The following is a 17,192-nucleotide window of genomic DNA, read 5'->3' as shown; positions in this document are numbered from 1 at the left end:
CTCAGGAGCACAGTAGCCATAATTGCCCGCCCATCACCTTAGAAGAGACATGGATTTCATCCCCCATAGCTTTGCGAGACCAAAATCAGACAGTTTTGCATTGAAACCCCCTTCATCAAGCAGGATATTGGACTATTTGAGATCGCGGTAGATCACAGGTGGGTTGGCCTTCTCATGCAAATACTCTAGACCTCGGGCGGCATCATATGCTATTTTCATCCTCATCTACCAACCAGCTTAGAGGTTTCTGCTCAGGTGGGATATCTGAAAATAGAAAAACTGTTATCGAGTAATTCACAGAGTTTCATATTTGAGTAGCTAAAATTTATAATCTAAATAACTAAGAATTGAGAATTATTATAGAATCAAATAGGTCATGCACAACAATCTTGAAAAAGATTCAATGAAGAAGATTATTACCGAGCAGATGGTCTTCTAAGGAGCCCAAGGACATGTATCCAAACACCAAAAGTCTTTGAGCACCATCAGCACAGTAGCCAATAAGCTTGACTAGATTTTCATGATGAAGGAGACTAAGCATCATTACTTCAATCCATTCCTGTCAAGCTGCTTAACAGCTACCACCTAAACTAAACCCAAGAGAATTAAGACAATCATGAATAAACCATACACGATTTAAGAGTTGCCCAAGAGACAACAAGAATGACAATTGCCCATTACCTGTTCAAGGTTCTCGAGGTAACCCTTGTAAACTATACCAAACCCACCTTCACCCAAAAGACACTCAGACAGAAAATTCTTGGTAGCTGCAGCAACCTCACGAAATGTGAAATTTCGAGCTTCAATATTGCCATATGCAGCATTTTTTTATCTTGCTTCTGTGAAACTCTGTGATGCAATACTACCATTTCCAGCATCTTTTGGAGTTGCTTCAAAGGAGGATTTTTGTGCGGTATACACTGTCAAATGAAAACATTTGTAAATGCATTGGTAAACACGGAGGGAAGGCGGTTAAACTTTGCTAAATATAAATGTTTTTACATAAAAAAATTGCAAATTTAATTGAATATTTTCTTTTTGGGATGAGATCTCTTTTAGGTAATTTATAATAACAACCTTTAATTATTTCTTTTCAAGATAAAATTTAAATTTAAATTTATAATAACTTCTTTTTAATCTCTGCCATTTTTATGAAATGATTCATTTTCCTTTTCCTTTCTTTTTAAATATTTTAAATTAAAATTTAAAAGGCAGTTTAAAAACTACCCTCGACAAAATTTGACCCTATCAATAAGGGTCACTAACTCAGGAACGTCTAATGAGAGATTTTAAAGAAGTTTGTTAAATGAAAAAGTTGAAAGAAAAAAAATTTAATCATGATTATATAAGATTTGAGGTTTATAGTTTAAAAGTGATACTGAAATTTCAAACCTATTTTTCCATTGAAAAATTAATAATATGGGTAGGATTAGTAATTACTGATGAAAAAAAGTTGGTTATATAGGATCTCTAAAAAATTTATAGGGAAGTTTTTCTTATCGTGAAGAGAGTGATAAATTCTTATATTTTTGATGTGATATATTAAAAGTTATAAAAAAAATTATATATATATGTTTAGAGATATTGTCACATTAGCGGTTTACTCACACTTATCCCACGTTATTGAGAAGAAGTTTAGGAATCTAAATTGGCAAGCATATGGATAGGGATACGCAAAGGTGATGAAATTTCTTGTCAAGTTTCGACCCCTACTATTACAGTCATTATCCTATGTATTTATCAACTGATTCGGCCTTAGGGTCAAAATGTTCCAGCGATTAAATGCTTGATGAAATATATAACTTTAACCACGGGAGATGCCCACTACCATTGCTCGATGAAATCATTACAATGTGTGCAAATAAATGCTCTAGTGATTAAATTTTTCATAAACTTTATGATATTCCTCTTGTTCTCCATTAGTAACGAATCTTCCTTTAAGCACAGTTTATTCTCCTTGCTTTTCTCATTCCTCAAGTAAGGATATAGCGATTATATGAATATGAATGTTAGTTAAAGAGAAAAAAAAAAAAAAGGACCACATTCTTATCCCCGTAATGATTGTTCAAACCAATTATTCAACTAAGAGGGATCAACAGTTTATCGATTCAATTTTTTCAATTGAACTATTATGTTCCATTGATTTGATAGACTTTTGATCTTTGGGCTAACTGATCGATCGAATGGATCGATCTATTTCATTGATTTTAAAATAGATAAACCAAATGAATAATATTGTTTTTTTTTCAATATTTTTTCAATGGAACTTCCGTGAACAAAAGGGATTTGCAAGAGAGAGAGTCACTTTTTCACGAAAAGGCTTCCACACAAGAGACCTTCATACTTGTCTATCGTTTTCGGTGTGCTTGATAAAATACTACAAAAGCACCAAATCTATATATAATTGATACCCGAAAAACTCAACTCAAGATAGTACTTCAAACCTTAGATTATATACATTAACTCCCTTTAGAAGAGGACATTGATCTTAGACATGCTTATCCTCACAAAGCTCGCACCAAATTAACACACACTAAACAAATTATACTCTCAAGCTCCTACTTACCGACACCATTTCAGCTAATAGCAAGCACATAGGAAAGCAATCCCCTTATTTGTGTCTTCCGTTGGCCCGACCGGAGACGGAAGTTGAGCCGTCTCTGCTATGTGCCTTGCCGCTACCATCTCCTCCTTTCATGGAGGCAATCCGGCTTATTATCGGTCGAATGATGACCTTGACTGCCTGAGGTTTCACTTGGCCTCGCTTCGGGGGGATCTTGCATTCCCTCGGGCATGGGCGCTCCATGGACCTCCTTGGCAATTAGCTAAGCGATCACAGACTTGGATGCGTGACAAGGAGCGGCAACTATTGCTTTATATAGGACTTGAATTGGGCATCTTACTCTCTTTGGATCGTGAATCACGTGTTCCTGTTATACGTGTGCAAGTGACGCAGTACGCGGACCAGACTGAATGGGTCGGAGTGGGGCCATTAAGACTTGCTTGACCGATCGATTCCTGCATGGTTGGGGCCCACTCTAATCTGTCCGCTTCTGGTTGGCTCGGCTGTGCTGTGCTGTGCTGTGCTGGTTGAAATCATAAGCTTAGAGAATTCCAACAGCGTCTCGCGCACCTCGCTGTGTGTTGTGATCAGACGCATCACGGAAAATAGGTAGATATAGTCGAGCAATACTTATCACTACTGAGGTATAATTTGATTTTTAACCGGCATAAATATTATTTAGATTATTTTGACTAAGATTGAATAAACCTCATAATTTTTATCTTCTTTCGGGATATATGGTGTCGTCCATCTTTAAGATGATGATTTTATTTTGTACCACCGCATGAAAATAGTAGAGAAGGTTTTGAATTTTCTTTTTCCTCTCATCTATAATATCTTCTACTCTCGAGTCATATTTTTCTCATTCTCTAAATTCATATGTATTAATTTTAAAATTATAACTAGCTTCAAATCATTTAAAATTATAAAAATATAAAATATATTTGAATAAAATATAGACATGTGATCCTGTCCGAGAGTCGAGACGATGAATGTTGGAGGACGTGATGCTCCTGTTGACTGTTGGTGGATTCTGAGTCAGAGAGACCTGCAATCACAGCATCGTCAGCGCCGAGCTAGGAAGGGGTTCCCCGACGGTGACCCTCCGCATGAGTTTCCACGAGGATATCGGCTGATCCTCCTTTTGTTTGTTTGTAGGTCGAGCGGGATGATCGCTCGGTTAGCCCTTAACCGTTCGGGTGGTCTAGCCCTTTGGCCGAGCGGAGTGACCGTTCACCCAACATTCCACTATCAGAGCTCCGTTGTCGTGTTGTGATCCTTTTTCACCGGTTCTAAGATTCGATGTAAGTCTGAGCGAGTTGGTCGCTCATCGTATGTCTTGACTAAAGCATCGGAGGGTCATCGCCAGGGAACCCCACCCTAGCTCAGCGCTGACGTTGCTGTGATTGCATGTCTCTCTGACTCAGAGTCCGTCAACAGTTAACCGGAACGTCACACCTCCCAACATCTATCGTCTCAACTCTAGGACAGGATCAATATATATATATATATATATATATATATATATATATATATATATATATATATATATAAGATAATTAAGATTTGATAAGCTAATAAATAATTAAATTTGTTGATAAAATTCAAGTTTTTTTTCATGCCAAATGTATTAGCACTAAAAATTAATTAGTCCATGACAAAAATATATTATATAACTATTTAAAAAAATCTTCGATAGCCAGTAGTTTTTATATTCTTTTAGCATTTAATTAAGTTTTAATTGAATTTGGTGAAATGCCAAAGATTTTCACTTTTAAAATATATTTTAAAACAGGTATGCGTTCCTCACTCGCCGATCCATTATTAGTTATGATCTGGATGGCTCTTCCATGGCTCTTTTTGGCATAGTGGGTGGTGGTATTTACACAAAAGTTGTCGATGTTGGTGCTGATCTCGTCGGTAAGGTTGTAAGGAACATCCCCGAAGATGACCCTAAAAATCCAGCTTTTTCTTTTTTCCTTGCTTCTCATGCTAACCGTTGTGTTTGATGCACAAAATGTTTCACATGCGTTTGCCCAATACATTGTACTGTAAGAGCAGTTTGCTACTAAATGCTCATTCTAATCCTTTCGCCTTTGTACAACTTACAGGTGATAGCAATGATAGATGGCGGTAGGGACGGCGTCGCGAGCGAGGATTGTAGAGCACGGCGTCGCGGCAACGGGAAACGTAGAGCACGGCGTCGTGGGCGAGGCGAGGCAAGGCGAGGAAAAAATCAATTTTAGAAAAGAAAAGGAAAAAATCAAATTACGTGGTGAGAAAATATGAGATTTTGAAAAAAAAAATATGCTTTGACGTGCACAGGAGCGCAAAAGAGGGCGCGCATAATATTAATACTATATATATATATATATATACAGCATATCAATCGGCGTTTTTTAATTTTTTTTATTAGTTTTTAAATTAAAAAATAATTAAAAAATTTCACATTTCCTTATTTCTAGGGTTCAGGTTTTGGTTGTAGTATTAAAGCTATTTTCTTTTTTTAGATTTTACCTATAGAGTTTAGGCTTTCCAATTAGGTTATAGTATTTGGTTTAAAAAAAACATTAAAATAAAATTAATTTAAGTATTTATTGAGTATTGTAATATGTTAAGGGGATATATTAATGTATTAGAAATTTATATAAGGAAATGTTAAATTTTTTAATTATATTTTAATTTAAAAACTAATAAAAAAATTAAAAAACACCGATTGATATGGTCGTCCAGCATATCAATCCTCTATATATATATATATATATATATATATACACTTCCTGTGTTAAAATATATTTTAAAAGTGAAAATCTGAATAGGATATCAATGAAATAGGAGCACGGATCCACCTGTAAAATTGAACCCTTGTCTTCGAGATTCAGCTGTTGCGCCTTGAGATTCAGTTGCCTTGCCTCTAACCATCTCGTTGTACTCCAGAGCGGATAATTATCAATTAATTTAATTTTAAATTTATTTTTTACATTAAGTATTCAGAGCTAATTAACAACCTAACTAATCTAGAAATAGACCGTCCGAGCCAACATTCTACCCATCAAATGGATCTAAAATGCAAGATCAACCATAATCCGACAGGCCAGCATCTTCAGTTGTTTGATCGATCCCTTTGAATTTAATTATCCCAGCCTGTTGCTGCCCATCTCACCGTGCTCGCTCTCAGTAATATTATTATATGGACTTAATGGGCTGTTACTTGCTTTCAACGGCCTCAATATAATCTCACCATCCAAAGCATGCAGATGCTTTGCAAGATATCGACTCATTATTTCTCGAACATTTTCCCGCTCAACGATCATATATCTATCTTTCCCAGGCCAGGAGATCGCTACGAATGATTAAAATACTGTGTCCATATTATTATTGGAGATGGGCAGATGGAAGTACTATCTGGCTGCCTCTTGTCTCTACACGAGTTTATTATGGTGAAATTAAAATATATAATACTGCTGCAGGAATATCAATGCACATGGAAGAAGTGAGGCAGGCCATAGTTGTCTACAAAAACAGCCAAAACTAGGATATTGTTGATGACTTGATGTCCCGTTAAAAATTCTACCAAAACTAAGAATGCACGTGTTTGGTGATTATTGTGTCAATGGAGCCCGAAAGACGAATCATTGCCTTGAGGTCCTCGACGATGACAATTTAATTGGTGCGCAGTTGTTGGGCAATTAATGAACGTCAAGTGTTGAATAGAAGGCGGTGATTAAGGGAGACATAACGACGAAGGCATATGGCAATTAAACCATGAATGGCATGCATCCTGTTCCATCGGGAGACTATCGACCGTTAATTGATTGGCCAATACTTTTTACTTTTCCATCCCACCACCAACCGCCACATGCTCTGCTAATAATCAACCCTTTACTTATTTCACATGCGACAAATAAGTGCAAAAAAAAAAAAAAAATAAATAAATAAATAAATAAATAAAAGAAAAAAAATGGAGTACAGATGAAGGGAACATTTGAGTGCAATGTTGTTTGTTTGATATGAATCTAAAGGGATGAAAAACAAGAGATTACTCCCCGACGTAGTTTATTGCACCCATTGCTTGCTCATTATTTTTTTTATTTTTCATAAAATCTAAAATACATATCTAACTTTTTATATTTATCAAAACATTGTAGTTGTTTTTTATTATATCCCTCGATTAGTCAACTCTTAAAATGTCTATCTATTATATATTAAACTTTCTAATAAGCCCGTGATAAATCATTTGAAAAGTCATGCCAATTTAGCTCTCTATCTAAATTATGAAATTTACATACGAGGACATGATTACATTTAGGATGATATAAGGAGTACAATAAATTTAATTTAAAGTATATTTTAGGTATCTAAAATTAAAAGTCGGATCCTTTGGATCACCTTTCTTGGTCTGTTCATGGACCAAGAAAGGTGGATTGGTGGGAGGTAATGACCCCCACCTGTTAAACAGATGGGGGTCATTGCCTCCCACCAATGCAAATGCCGGACCAAGAGATGATTCAGTATTTGTGGGCCGGAGGATCTCTTTCTTTAAAATCACCAGTAAATTTTGCATACTCTACCGTGTTTAGAATTTTAAAATTTTAATATGATCTAAATCAGGGAGTTTAGGAATCATTTTTGATGTTGGTGAGTAAGTATGTCTTGTCTAAACCTTTTAATGAGATTGTGCCAAATTATTTTAAGATAGTATTTAAATATATCTTTCAATTTAGGCTATACAATCTAGATGTGGGGGCATGATTACATTCAGTAGGCTCTTGAAAATATAATGATATTAATTTGAAATGATTTTGAGATTTTTAAGGCCATAAGTGCATTTTTGATCAAAACATGTTGATGACCTATATAACGTCTAGAATTTTAAAATATTGATATAGTTTGAATAGTCAAAAACTCTTTAACAGTATTGATGAGTAAATATTATAAACCTAGACCTTTTAATGAATTTGTGTTAATTGTCTTACAATTGTGAATATTTTAAAAATTCATAACTCTCAATTTAAGTTGTGAAGTTGAGGTTTGAGGATATGATTATACTCATAAGGCTCCTAGGAACGAAAATGATCATACTTTTAATTGATTATTAACCAGTTTTGACTAAAATTTATTGATAATTTTATGCACCTTAAAAATATCTCAAATCAAATTCATTATACTTTTTATATAATTCTAAAGTGTAACATGCTTCCAACATAAATTGGATAGAGAATTGTGAGTTTTTGAAATTGGTACAATTTTAAGATATTTTTCAGTGGAAAATTTAGTACTTAATAAATAAAAAATTTAACCATCAGTCACGGCTAATAAACGAAGGGTATAATGAAAAATAATTACAATATGTTTTATAATTTAGATATCTAACTTTTAAATAATTGTGTATTTGGATAAATATAAAAGTTAATATGTATTTTGATTATTATATAAATCTGACGGTTCAGTAAATTATCGATTTTTTTTCTTCTCTTCAAGAGGAAGGGTTTTGTCCTTTTGTTTCTTTCGTGGGGAGGCGGTCCGAGTCCGACAACCGTAGTTTAAATCGGACAACTTGATGAGGTGCAGTGTGTGTTTTATTCAGCGTGAGAATAGTGCGGGAAAATCACGTTCCCTGTCGGTCATGGGATATGCGCAGTAGCTGGGCATCCGATAGTTATCTAAATAGTAACGGTTTAATTTCTAGCTACAGAAATTTATAAAGATTTTTTTAAAAAATAAAATGTATAATTAAAAAATTCTAGCCGCCCATCATAAACATTTTCTAATTTATCTTAACAATAAATAAAAAAAATTTAATCATTCCAAATTCAACTATCTGATAATGAGCTCACAGAACCGGTTCAGATATTTACGATTTAATCCCACTTAAGAACCGGTTATCATTTTTCAAATTCACCAGCATTCCACTTCACCTCACTCGCGAGCACACCAATCATACGAGCCTCTCTCGCTCATTCCGGCCAAATCGCCACTAGCAGCATGGCAACGGGGGCAGTCGACGAGCCCATCAGCATTCCGCCCCCGGTTGCCGAGCTCGAGAGCATCGTCGTCTCCGAAGGCGGCGCCCCCATCGCTCCTGCTGCCGAAGCCCGCCCAGCTAAACACAGGAGCCTCGCAAAGATCAAGTCCGGGGTGCAGCAACTCGCGACGCTGGTCGGGGTGGACAAGCGGAAGATTTCGAGGCTCGGCTCCAGCGCGCGAATGGGCCTTAAGGGGCTTCGCTTCTTCGACAACGCCTCCGGTGGCAAGGACGGGTGGAAGACCGTCGAGAAGCGCTTCGACGAACTAGCCGTGCACGGGAGGCTTCCCAAGGACCAATTCGGCCGCTGCATCGGTAACCCCCTTGATCTACTTCGTAAAGCTTTAGACTTGGCAGCGAACACGCTACTCTCCCTACTTTAAACTTTAAACCTGGATTTAGATGCAGGACAACCTTGTTGTCCACATCGAAAGGGAAAATGGAGCCGTTGTTGTTGTTGTTGTTTTTTCCAATCAGCGGTTAGTAATTATTGGATCAGGCTGTTCATGTAGTAAGGGTAGATCTCGCATTACATCAACTGATTTTGCTAATGAATGAAACTCTAAATCTAAAAAATCTACTGGCTCCAAAGAAGTACTTCTGAGAAAAGGAAAAAACACATAAAAAATCAAGTTTATGAGGGATAAATGGTTGCACTTGGACATGCCATTTCAATTTGCATCATCTTAGTGTGTGAAATTGATTCATCAGATCTAGGGATCTATATGATTTCTCACATATCCTAACTGATTGGTTTTCATTTGTTTAAGGAATGGGCGAGTCAAAGGAGTTTGCTGGGGAGCTGTTTGTTGCTTTAACGAGGAGGAAGAGTTTGGATGCAGAAATGGGTATAACTAAAGATGATTTGAAGGAATTCTGGAAAGAAATGGACCAAAACTTTGATTCTCGACTACAGATATTCTTTGACATGTAAGCAGTCGTGTTTTATTATTCAATTTCAGCACTGTCTTGACAATTGGGTTCAGGGTTTGATCTATTATGTCAATGAAATAGGTGCGACAAGAATGGTGATGGAAAACTCACACAAAACGAAGTGGAGCAGGTAGCATGTTTACTTTTCATAGATCCTTTGTTTTTCTCTTTCAATTGTGGACCTTTGATATCAAAAATTCATTGTCAGGTTATCGCGCTGAGTGCCTCGGCAAACAAATTGGCAAAGTTCAAAGCACATGCTGCAACTTATGCAGCTCTCATAATGGAGCAGCTTGACCCAGATGGCCTTGGCTATATCGAGGTAAGAAGCTAGTTTTGAGCTTATCAGGAACTTGGACAAATTTCTCAAACAAATGATCTAGCAAGACTAATTATACTACTTTGGCTGCTGGTTTTCACCCCCAGATTTCGCAACTTGAAACACTACTTCGAGGGATGGTCAGCTCGCAAAAAACTGAGAAAAAACTGAAGCGCACTCACAGCATTGCAAGATCAATGATACCAAAGCAATACAGATATCCAATCACAAGATTTGTAGGCAGGACTATGGACTTTTTTCATGATAACTGGAAGAGAATTTGGGTTCTTTGCTTCTGGTTGACCTTAAATGCAGTTCTAGCAGCATGGAAATTTCATCAATATAGAAGGAAAACAGCTTTTGAAGTTATGGGCTACTGTGTTTGCATAGCCAAGGCTGCAGCTGAGACTGTGAAACTGAATATGGCTTTGATTCTCTTCACTGTCTGTCGAAACACCCTCACATGGTTCAGATCAACTTGTCTTAATTCAGTGTTTCCTTTTGATGACAACATCAATTTCCACAAGGTAAGTGCTAAGTTTAGAACCTGTGTTTGAATTCCATGTTGATAATATTTCCATACCGGTTCATGTGTTGGGTTTAGGATTGACTTCTGTTGAGTTCAGTGTGCCTACCCACATGTGAAGGAGAGTGTTTTCTTAAAATGATAATATGTACACTTTGATCTCCTTTTAATGGCTTGATTTTTGAGATAAATGGTCAATGGTAAGACAATTATATTTATCAGAAGAAGCTTATATGTTCCAAGAAGATACCTCTAACTATCCATTAATGCTATCTATGCACATGCAAATTTATGCAGATCATTGCACTGGCAGTCACAATTGGAGCTCTGGTGCATACTCTTGCTCATGTTACGTGCGACTTCCCAAGGTTAATCACATGCCCAAGTTCAAAATTCATGCGAACCCTCGGGCCTAATTTCCACTATAAGCAGCCTACTTATCCATCTCTTTTGGCGAGTGTTCCTGGGGTCACTGGCATCCTCATTCTTGTCATCATGGCATTTTCTTTTACTCTTGCAACACATTCTTTTAGGAGAAATGTGGTGAAATTGCCATCACCTCTCCACCATTTGGCTGGTTTCAATTCATTTTGGTATGCTCATCATCTTCTGGCCGTGGCTTATGTTCTTCTGATAGTGCACTCTTACTTCATATTCCTAACCAAGGAGTGGTACAAGAAGACGGTAGGTCATGATTTTCATTATCCATTTAACAATCATCAAGTAAGGACCATCTTTTGGTACTTGCGCACAAAATAATTGTATGAAATTTTCAGACATGGATGTATCTTGTGGTTCCCATCATCTTTTTTGTCTCTGAGAGATCAATTCGGAAAGTTCGTGAGACAGGCTTTAGTGTCAGCATTGTGAAGGTATGCACTTGTAGAGCAAAAGAATAGTGTTAAAATCAAATTCTTACCCTTCCCATAATCATGCAGGCAGCAATATATCCAGGTAATGTCCTCTCCATTCATATGAAAAAGCCTCCAGGTTTCAGTTACAAAAGTGGAATGTACCTATTCATCAAATGTCCAGATGTTTCACCTTTTGAGTGGTATCTTCTTAGCTTCAAATGTATTCCGTTGACAAATTGCCTCAGCATGTATTGAACCCCTTTATTGATCTAAACAGGCACCCATTCTCAATCACTTCAGCTCCTGGAGATGAGCACCTGAGTGTTCATATCCGAACTTTGGGTGACTGGACAACTGAGCTTAGAAATTTATTTGGAAAGGTTAGTTTAGCATAAAATTCTTGATATCTGGGTAAATTATGATAGAAGTTGAAACTAAGTTGTAAGCAACTCTCTTCACCCAGGTCTGCCAGGTTCAGATCAATTTGAAGAAAGCTAATCTTGTTAGGCTTGAGACCACCGTCATTGCTGATATTGAATCTGATGATACAAGGTACTGATAGTCATAAAGTAACTGCCTGCATTTTGGTCTTAACCAAGTAACATCACACTGATTTCAGTTTCCCAAAGTTATACATTGATGGGCCATATGGTGCCCCAGCTCAAAATTACGACAAGTATGACATTCTTTTGCTCATCGGTTTGGGAATTGGCGCAACTCCCTTTATCAGCATACTGAAGGATCTCCTGAACAATGTAAACTTCAATGATACAGCAGAAATTGTCAGATCAAAATACTTGAACTTACTTTGACATATGCAATTCTCATCCAGATGGAAATAAACCAGAATGATGACGCTAATGACTTCAAAGTAACCGGTCCTCAAAGTGCTTACTTCTACTGGGTGACCAGGGAACAAGGTTCATTCGAATGGTTCAAAGGTGTCATGAATGAAGTTGCAGAAAGCGACCATAACGTACTTCCCGAGACATCATTTTTGCTTTCTTGAACCTCTTCTTATAATTTCCACTCTTCTTAGAACCATAACTGACTGAAAATTGTTGGATATACAGAATATTATAGATATGCACAACTACTTGACAAGTGTGTATGAAGAGGGAGATGCAAGATCAGCCCTTATCGCCACGGTTCAAGCACTTCAATACTCCAAGAGCGGTGTTGATGTTGTCTCGGGAAGTCGGGTAATTGCCCTTTGTCCAAGATCTCAATTTGGATATAAGAAAACCATTTTCTCCATATAGTTGCTAACTCATGCATGACAGATACGAACTCACTTCGCAAGGCCAAACTGGAGAAAAGTGTTTTCTGACTTGGCAAATGCCCACAAAGCTTCTCGAATAGGTGCAAAATTTTTCAGTCTCCGATTCACCCTGTGCTGCCTTTTCCATTTATTGTCTCCTTATTTCTGGTTTTGCAGGTGTTTTCTATTGTGGTTCCTCTGCCCTCACAAAGCAACTCAGAGATCTTTCGCTAGAGTTCAGCCATAATACAACCACTCGTTTCTATTTCCACAAGGAGAACTTCTAGAGATAAACCAATATACAGTGGGCAGACAATCCATCAATGTATGGTATCGGTACAACGTAAAGATAGGGTAACGTTGGCTGGGGTTAGAAAGTTTGAATATTTGTGAACTATGAGGAATATTTAAAGGTCTCAACACCCGTTTCGCTATTTTTAAATTTGTTTTTGTAACCTAAGCATCACCCTTATTCATCATTTTCGGCTCCCCGGCAGTTCTCTTGTGTGAGTTATTTATACTCTTACAAAACACGGTATGATGCAGACTGAGCTATAAATATTATATGGACTCGATTCCAAATTCAGATTGTAAAAAACTTGAAATTTGTACATATCTGTTATTTTAGCTCAAGTTGTTTCTTAGATGTTAGACAACATAATTGTGTTTCCATTTTCTTCCATCCATAAATGTCGGGAAGAATTTTTTAATTTTTTAAAAAAAATTTAAAAATTTATCGGGAAGAATTTGTAAAATTTTGCTTTTGTTGTTGTTATGGACTCAGGATTTAATTGCAAATATCATATGGTATTGGGTGTAAGTGTAAAATAAAAATAATGAATATTTTCGACTAAGAAGAAATCTAATAATTCTATTTGAAAAAAAAATTGTAAAGGAGCATTTCAGAAAAGTCCATAACTATAGCATTATAAAGGGGCAAAGTGAATTTTACCAGAAAGTCACCTCTCCTTCTGCTTGCAGAGGCGACGGTCCTGGTCGGCCCAGTGCGATTTCATCGATGGCGGCTTCCATCTACCCTGCGACCTCGGTTCTTCCTCGCGATCGTCTAGCCACCGCACGCGCCCTCTGCCTCTTCTCGCCTCTTCGCTCCACGATCTCCCTTCCCTTGCTCCGGAAGTATAGATCTCGCCCTCCCGCTGCTACCATGAGCGTTCAGGCCCCGGAGAGATCACCCAGTGTCGTGTTCCTTGATAGGAAGGAGTCCGATTTCCTGCAATTTGTCAAGTATCAGGGTCTCGGGAATGATTTCATCATGGTATCCGATATATTTTTTTTCTCAGTTCCATTCTGTTCGTTTTTCTATTTGGATGGTTTTGAAGTTGATCCTGGATGAGGGTAAGTGGTGACCAAGTTTTGAAATAGGTAGATAACCGGGACACTTCCGAGCCTAAGGTCACTCCAGAGCAAGCTGTGAAGCTCTGTGACCGGAATTTTGGTGTCGGTGCTGATGGCGTGATCTTTGTGTTGCCGGGGGTCGATGGCACTGATTACACCATGAGGATATTTAACTCGGATGGTAGCGAGCCAGAGGTATTCTACTTGGCTCTAACACTTTAGCTTTGTTTAGTTAAAGTTTGTAAAGGTATCGTCGTGCTTGTGTTCCTTGCAGCGGTCTCGGTTGACAGAGTATTTTGGTGGCAGATGTGTTTTTCATCTAGTTGTAGTGTGGTGGTTATTCCTGGGGCAGTTGTTAGCAGGTCTTGTGCTGGGTTGTGATTTTTATTGCACATCTCCTGTTGTAATCATCTGGGTGAAAACTTGTTTCTCTGGTTTTTAAAAGTAAAAAGGAGGAAAAAGTATAATCGGGCATTTCAAAGGTCGGCAGCTATGTGTGTGTGTGCACGCGCTTTCGTGTGTGCATGCATGCATGCACATCTTCTGTTGAAGTATAACTTTGTCTAGCACATGATTTTACATGAGCATAATTTTTTGAAGCCACAAAATTTGATGCAAAATTTGGCTTCCAATTTAAAAAATTGTAATTTCAGCTTCAGTTTCCATAGTTGTTTTGAATTCTCTTATGCCAATTTAAAGTATTTGGTGGATCCAGATGTGTGGTAATGGAGTTCGTTGCTTCGCTCGATTCATTGCTGAGCTTGAAAACTCAACTGGGATAAGAAGGTGTAGTTGCTGAAACTTTCCTTTTACTTATGCCATCCATTTAAACTCTAAACCTATGTTAAGTAGCAGAGATTCACCTTCTAAAAGATGCTATTTGTTGGCTTGTTTTCTTCTTTGATATCCTTTAAATGATTATCCACATTAAGAACGGAAAGAAGCTCTGTTGTGCATTGTGCACATTTATTTTTCATTTATTTTTTATGTTTTACAATTAATAACATCTTGTATTGACTGGATCTTACCTTTCAGCTTTAGGATTCACACAGGAGCTGGCTTGATTGTTCCTGAAATACAAAATGATGGCAAGGTATGTTGTGGGATGAAGTCACATGCACTGTTCTGAACTTCTGGTAATCAACATCTCTGTTTTGTCATGCACATTAATGTTTTTGCTTAGTTTTTTTTTTCTCTTGACGCTTACAGGTAAAGGTAGATATGGGACAGCCTATACTTGATCCAGTAAACATTCCTACTAAACTTCCTGCAAACAAGAATGGATCTGTTGTTCGAGGTGAACTTACAGTTGATGGCAAAGCTTGGAATGTGACATGTGTTAGCATGGGCAATCCACATTGTGTAACTTTTGGCACAAAAGCGGGTGACGTAAGTAATTGAGGATTATTTATTGCATCAGTTTAATGGAAGTGTTCGTACCCATGCACCTATTTTTAGCAGCGTTACACAATATGACCATTGAGTATGTTCGTATTGTTTTGCATATGCATGCAGTTATCTTTTTGGTTCTCTGGACCTGAATGACTAGCTTTTTACTCTGACCTATAGTGATGAAACATCCTTGCTCCCAGTGTTGCCTCCTTTCATCTTCCTTTTGAATCTCTTATGGTCTTGATGGGAATCAAAGGTTGCAGATAATTTTTCGAGGAAATGCTAGTTAGCTTTATAAAACTGAAAATATGTCTCTTGTCCAATTAGAAAAATGTTTTTGTTGCAAATGAGTTTTGAAGTTTTGACTAATTCTCTTAGTTTCACTTGCTAATGTGAAATTATCACTGCATACGTAGTTAAAGTTAATTGTAGTTCATAGATTAATCATAGAATTCATAAGATGATTAAATTATATTATAATATATTCTCTTGATTCTCCACCTCTGTGAGCTGTGGAATAACTTGACGAATGTAATTTTTCAGGTCTCTTCTTAGAACTTCAGAAATGAAGGTTTTTTACATTGAATTTTACAGCACTTCCTCTAGAATCTGTTTATAGACTAATAGAATCAAAGATGCAAATTAGATTAATGAGAGAAGAAAACCTTCTAAAAGTCTCAAAATTCTAGGCATATGTAAATACTCAGTGAGGCTACCTTCAGAAATTTAAGACTACAAATGATAAAATATTATAACATGTCCATCCTTCTGATTGCCAATAGTAGCCATATATTGACAGGTTCAGCAATCAGCTTATTGTGAGGCCTGTCTTAGTCATCAGTCACTATGCTAAACTGTATTAACTGACCATTATTTGTATATTCTAGATGGTCCTTTAACAGGCAAATGGTCATTGCATGGGGTGTTGCCTCCAGGAGGTCTAGAGGTCAATTCCTGACAGCGAAATGTTTGCTAGGTTTGTGCCCTCCCCCATGCAATGGTCACTAATCAAAAGGCAAAAAAAAAGCCACCCGTGATTTACCTCTCTACAGCGTATGACCTTTTGCCACCTAGATGGTCCTTTAACCAAATATTTGTGACAAAAGAACTCACTGTATCTACAGCGTATGCATGTTATGCCCCTTGCATGGTAGTTTCAGATTTTGTATTCTATGCTCACTCTGGTTCAAGTAATGTGATACTTGTTTTATTAATGTATTTCATTCTGATGGTGTTGAAAAATGTTGAACTTTCTGAAGTTGATCCTTGGACAGGTGGAATTGGGTTGTTTAGCTTTAGAGTTTGGTCCATAAGTAAAATAATTTAGTAATAATGAACAAATGTCTTCTATAGCAAGTTATTTCTTTGTGTGGGTAGAACATCATTATGTTTTCATTCATGAATTTGAAGTATAAACAACTCCTGTTGTGTTCAAAATCATCATCTCTACACTTATACTTAACATCTCATATATTCTTTATTTTTCCACTAAACCTGGCTACTAAGCAACTGAAAACATGCTTATTATGCAAAAGCTGTAGGTTTACTGGCACAGGTCATTCAATAAAACTGCTAACATCATGCCTGGATGTATTGTAGTACAAGCTTTGATACTTTCCTAGTTTGATTCAAACCTTGCATTATCTGGGCAGGTTCTGCAGCTTGATGAATTAAAGTTGGGCGACATTGGTCCACTGTTTGAGCACCATGAAGTATTTCCTGCTCGAACTAATACTGGTTGGTTTTTCTTTTCATGAAAAAACATTACTTTTCAGTTTCATAATATTGGAGTTTTGAGGATCATTAGTGTCTTCTTTTGTTTCCAAGTTTACTTAACTTTTCTCAATTAAAAAATTAATATTCATCTTTAGCACATTCATCTACAGTTAGGCATCAATCCATGAGGGATAGTATGGGTATCAATATTGGTATCAGAAATTCAAAAGAATCTGATAGTCCTGTT

At 37.0% G+C, this 17,192-nt stretch overlaps 2 protein-coding genes across 2 annotated transcripts in view; both read left to right on the top strand.

Moving 5' to 3' along the window:
- Positions 1-8,458: 8,458 nt before the first annotated feature.
- On the top strand, positions 8,459-13,137 carry LOC122016208 (putative respiratory burst oxidase homolog protein H). Its single transcript, XM_042573439.1, has 15 exons — positions 8,459-8,903; positions 9,359-9,518; positions 9,603-9,651; positions 9,730-9,843; positions 9,948-10,367; positions 10,664-11,050; positions 11,143-11,238; positions 11,305-11,420; positions 11,498-11,600; positions 11,684-11,772; positions 11,840-11,975; positions 12,053-12,196; positions 12,294-12,422; positions 12,504-12,582; positions 12,659-13,137. The coding sequence occupies exons 1-15, from the start codon at positions 8,549-8,551 to the stop codon at positions 12,766-12,768; spliced, it is 2,487 nt and encodes an 828-aa protein (XP_042429373.1). The 5' UTR covers positions 8,459-8,548; the 3' UTR covers positions 12,769-13,137.
- Positions 13,138-13,436: 299 nt separating this feature from the next.
- LOC122016209 (diaminopimelate epimerase, chloroplastic-like) overlaps positions 13,437-17,192 on the top strand; it is an 11,705-nt gene continuing 7,949 nt past the window's right edge. The window contains exons 1-6 of the mRNA XM_042573440.1: positions 13,437-13,757; positions 13,865-14,032; positions 14,553-14,623; positions 14,873-14,930; positions 15,047-15,226; positions 16,882-16,966. Of these exons, the coding sequence (XP_042429374.1) occupies positions 13,500-13,757; positions 13,865-14,032; positions 14,553-14,623; positions 14,873-14,930; positions 15,047-15,226; positions 16,882-16,966 (820 nt within the window). The 5' untranslated portion in view covers positions 13,437-13,499. The remainder of the gene's footprint in view (positions 13,758-13,864; positions 14,033-14,552; positions 14,624-14,872; positions 14,931-15,046; positions 15,227-16,881; positions 16,967-17,192) is intronic.

Source organism: Zingiber officinale, chromosome 8B (genome assembly GCF_018446385.1).
Source record: "Zingiber officinale cultivar Zhangliang chromosome 8B, Zo_v1.1, whole genome shotgun sequence".
Lineage (NCBI taxonomy): Eukaryota > Viridiplantae > Streptophyta > Magnoliopsida > Zingiberales > Zingiberaceae > Zingiber > Zingiber officinale.
Note: the sequence above shows the minus strand (reverse complement) of the source record. Positions and strands in the feature narration are given on the sequence as shown.

Bases quoted from the DNA above. Each gene is read 5' to 3' on its own strand.
- LOC122016208 (XM_042573439.1), top strand. From the start codon at position 8,549: ATGGCAACGGGGGCAGTCGACGAGCCCATCAGCATTCCGCCCCCGGTT. The intron at 9,844-9,947 runs GTAAGAAGCTAG...TTTCACCCCCAG, and splicing joins ATGGCCTTGGCTATATCGAG to ATTTCGCAACTTGAAACACT. The intron at 11,051-11,142 runs GTAGGTCATGAT...TGAAATTTTCAG, and splicing joins AGGAGTGGTACAAGAAGACG to ACATGGATGTATCTTGTGGT.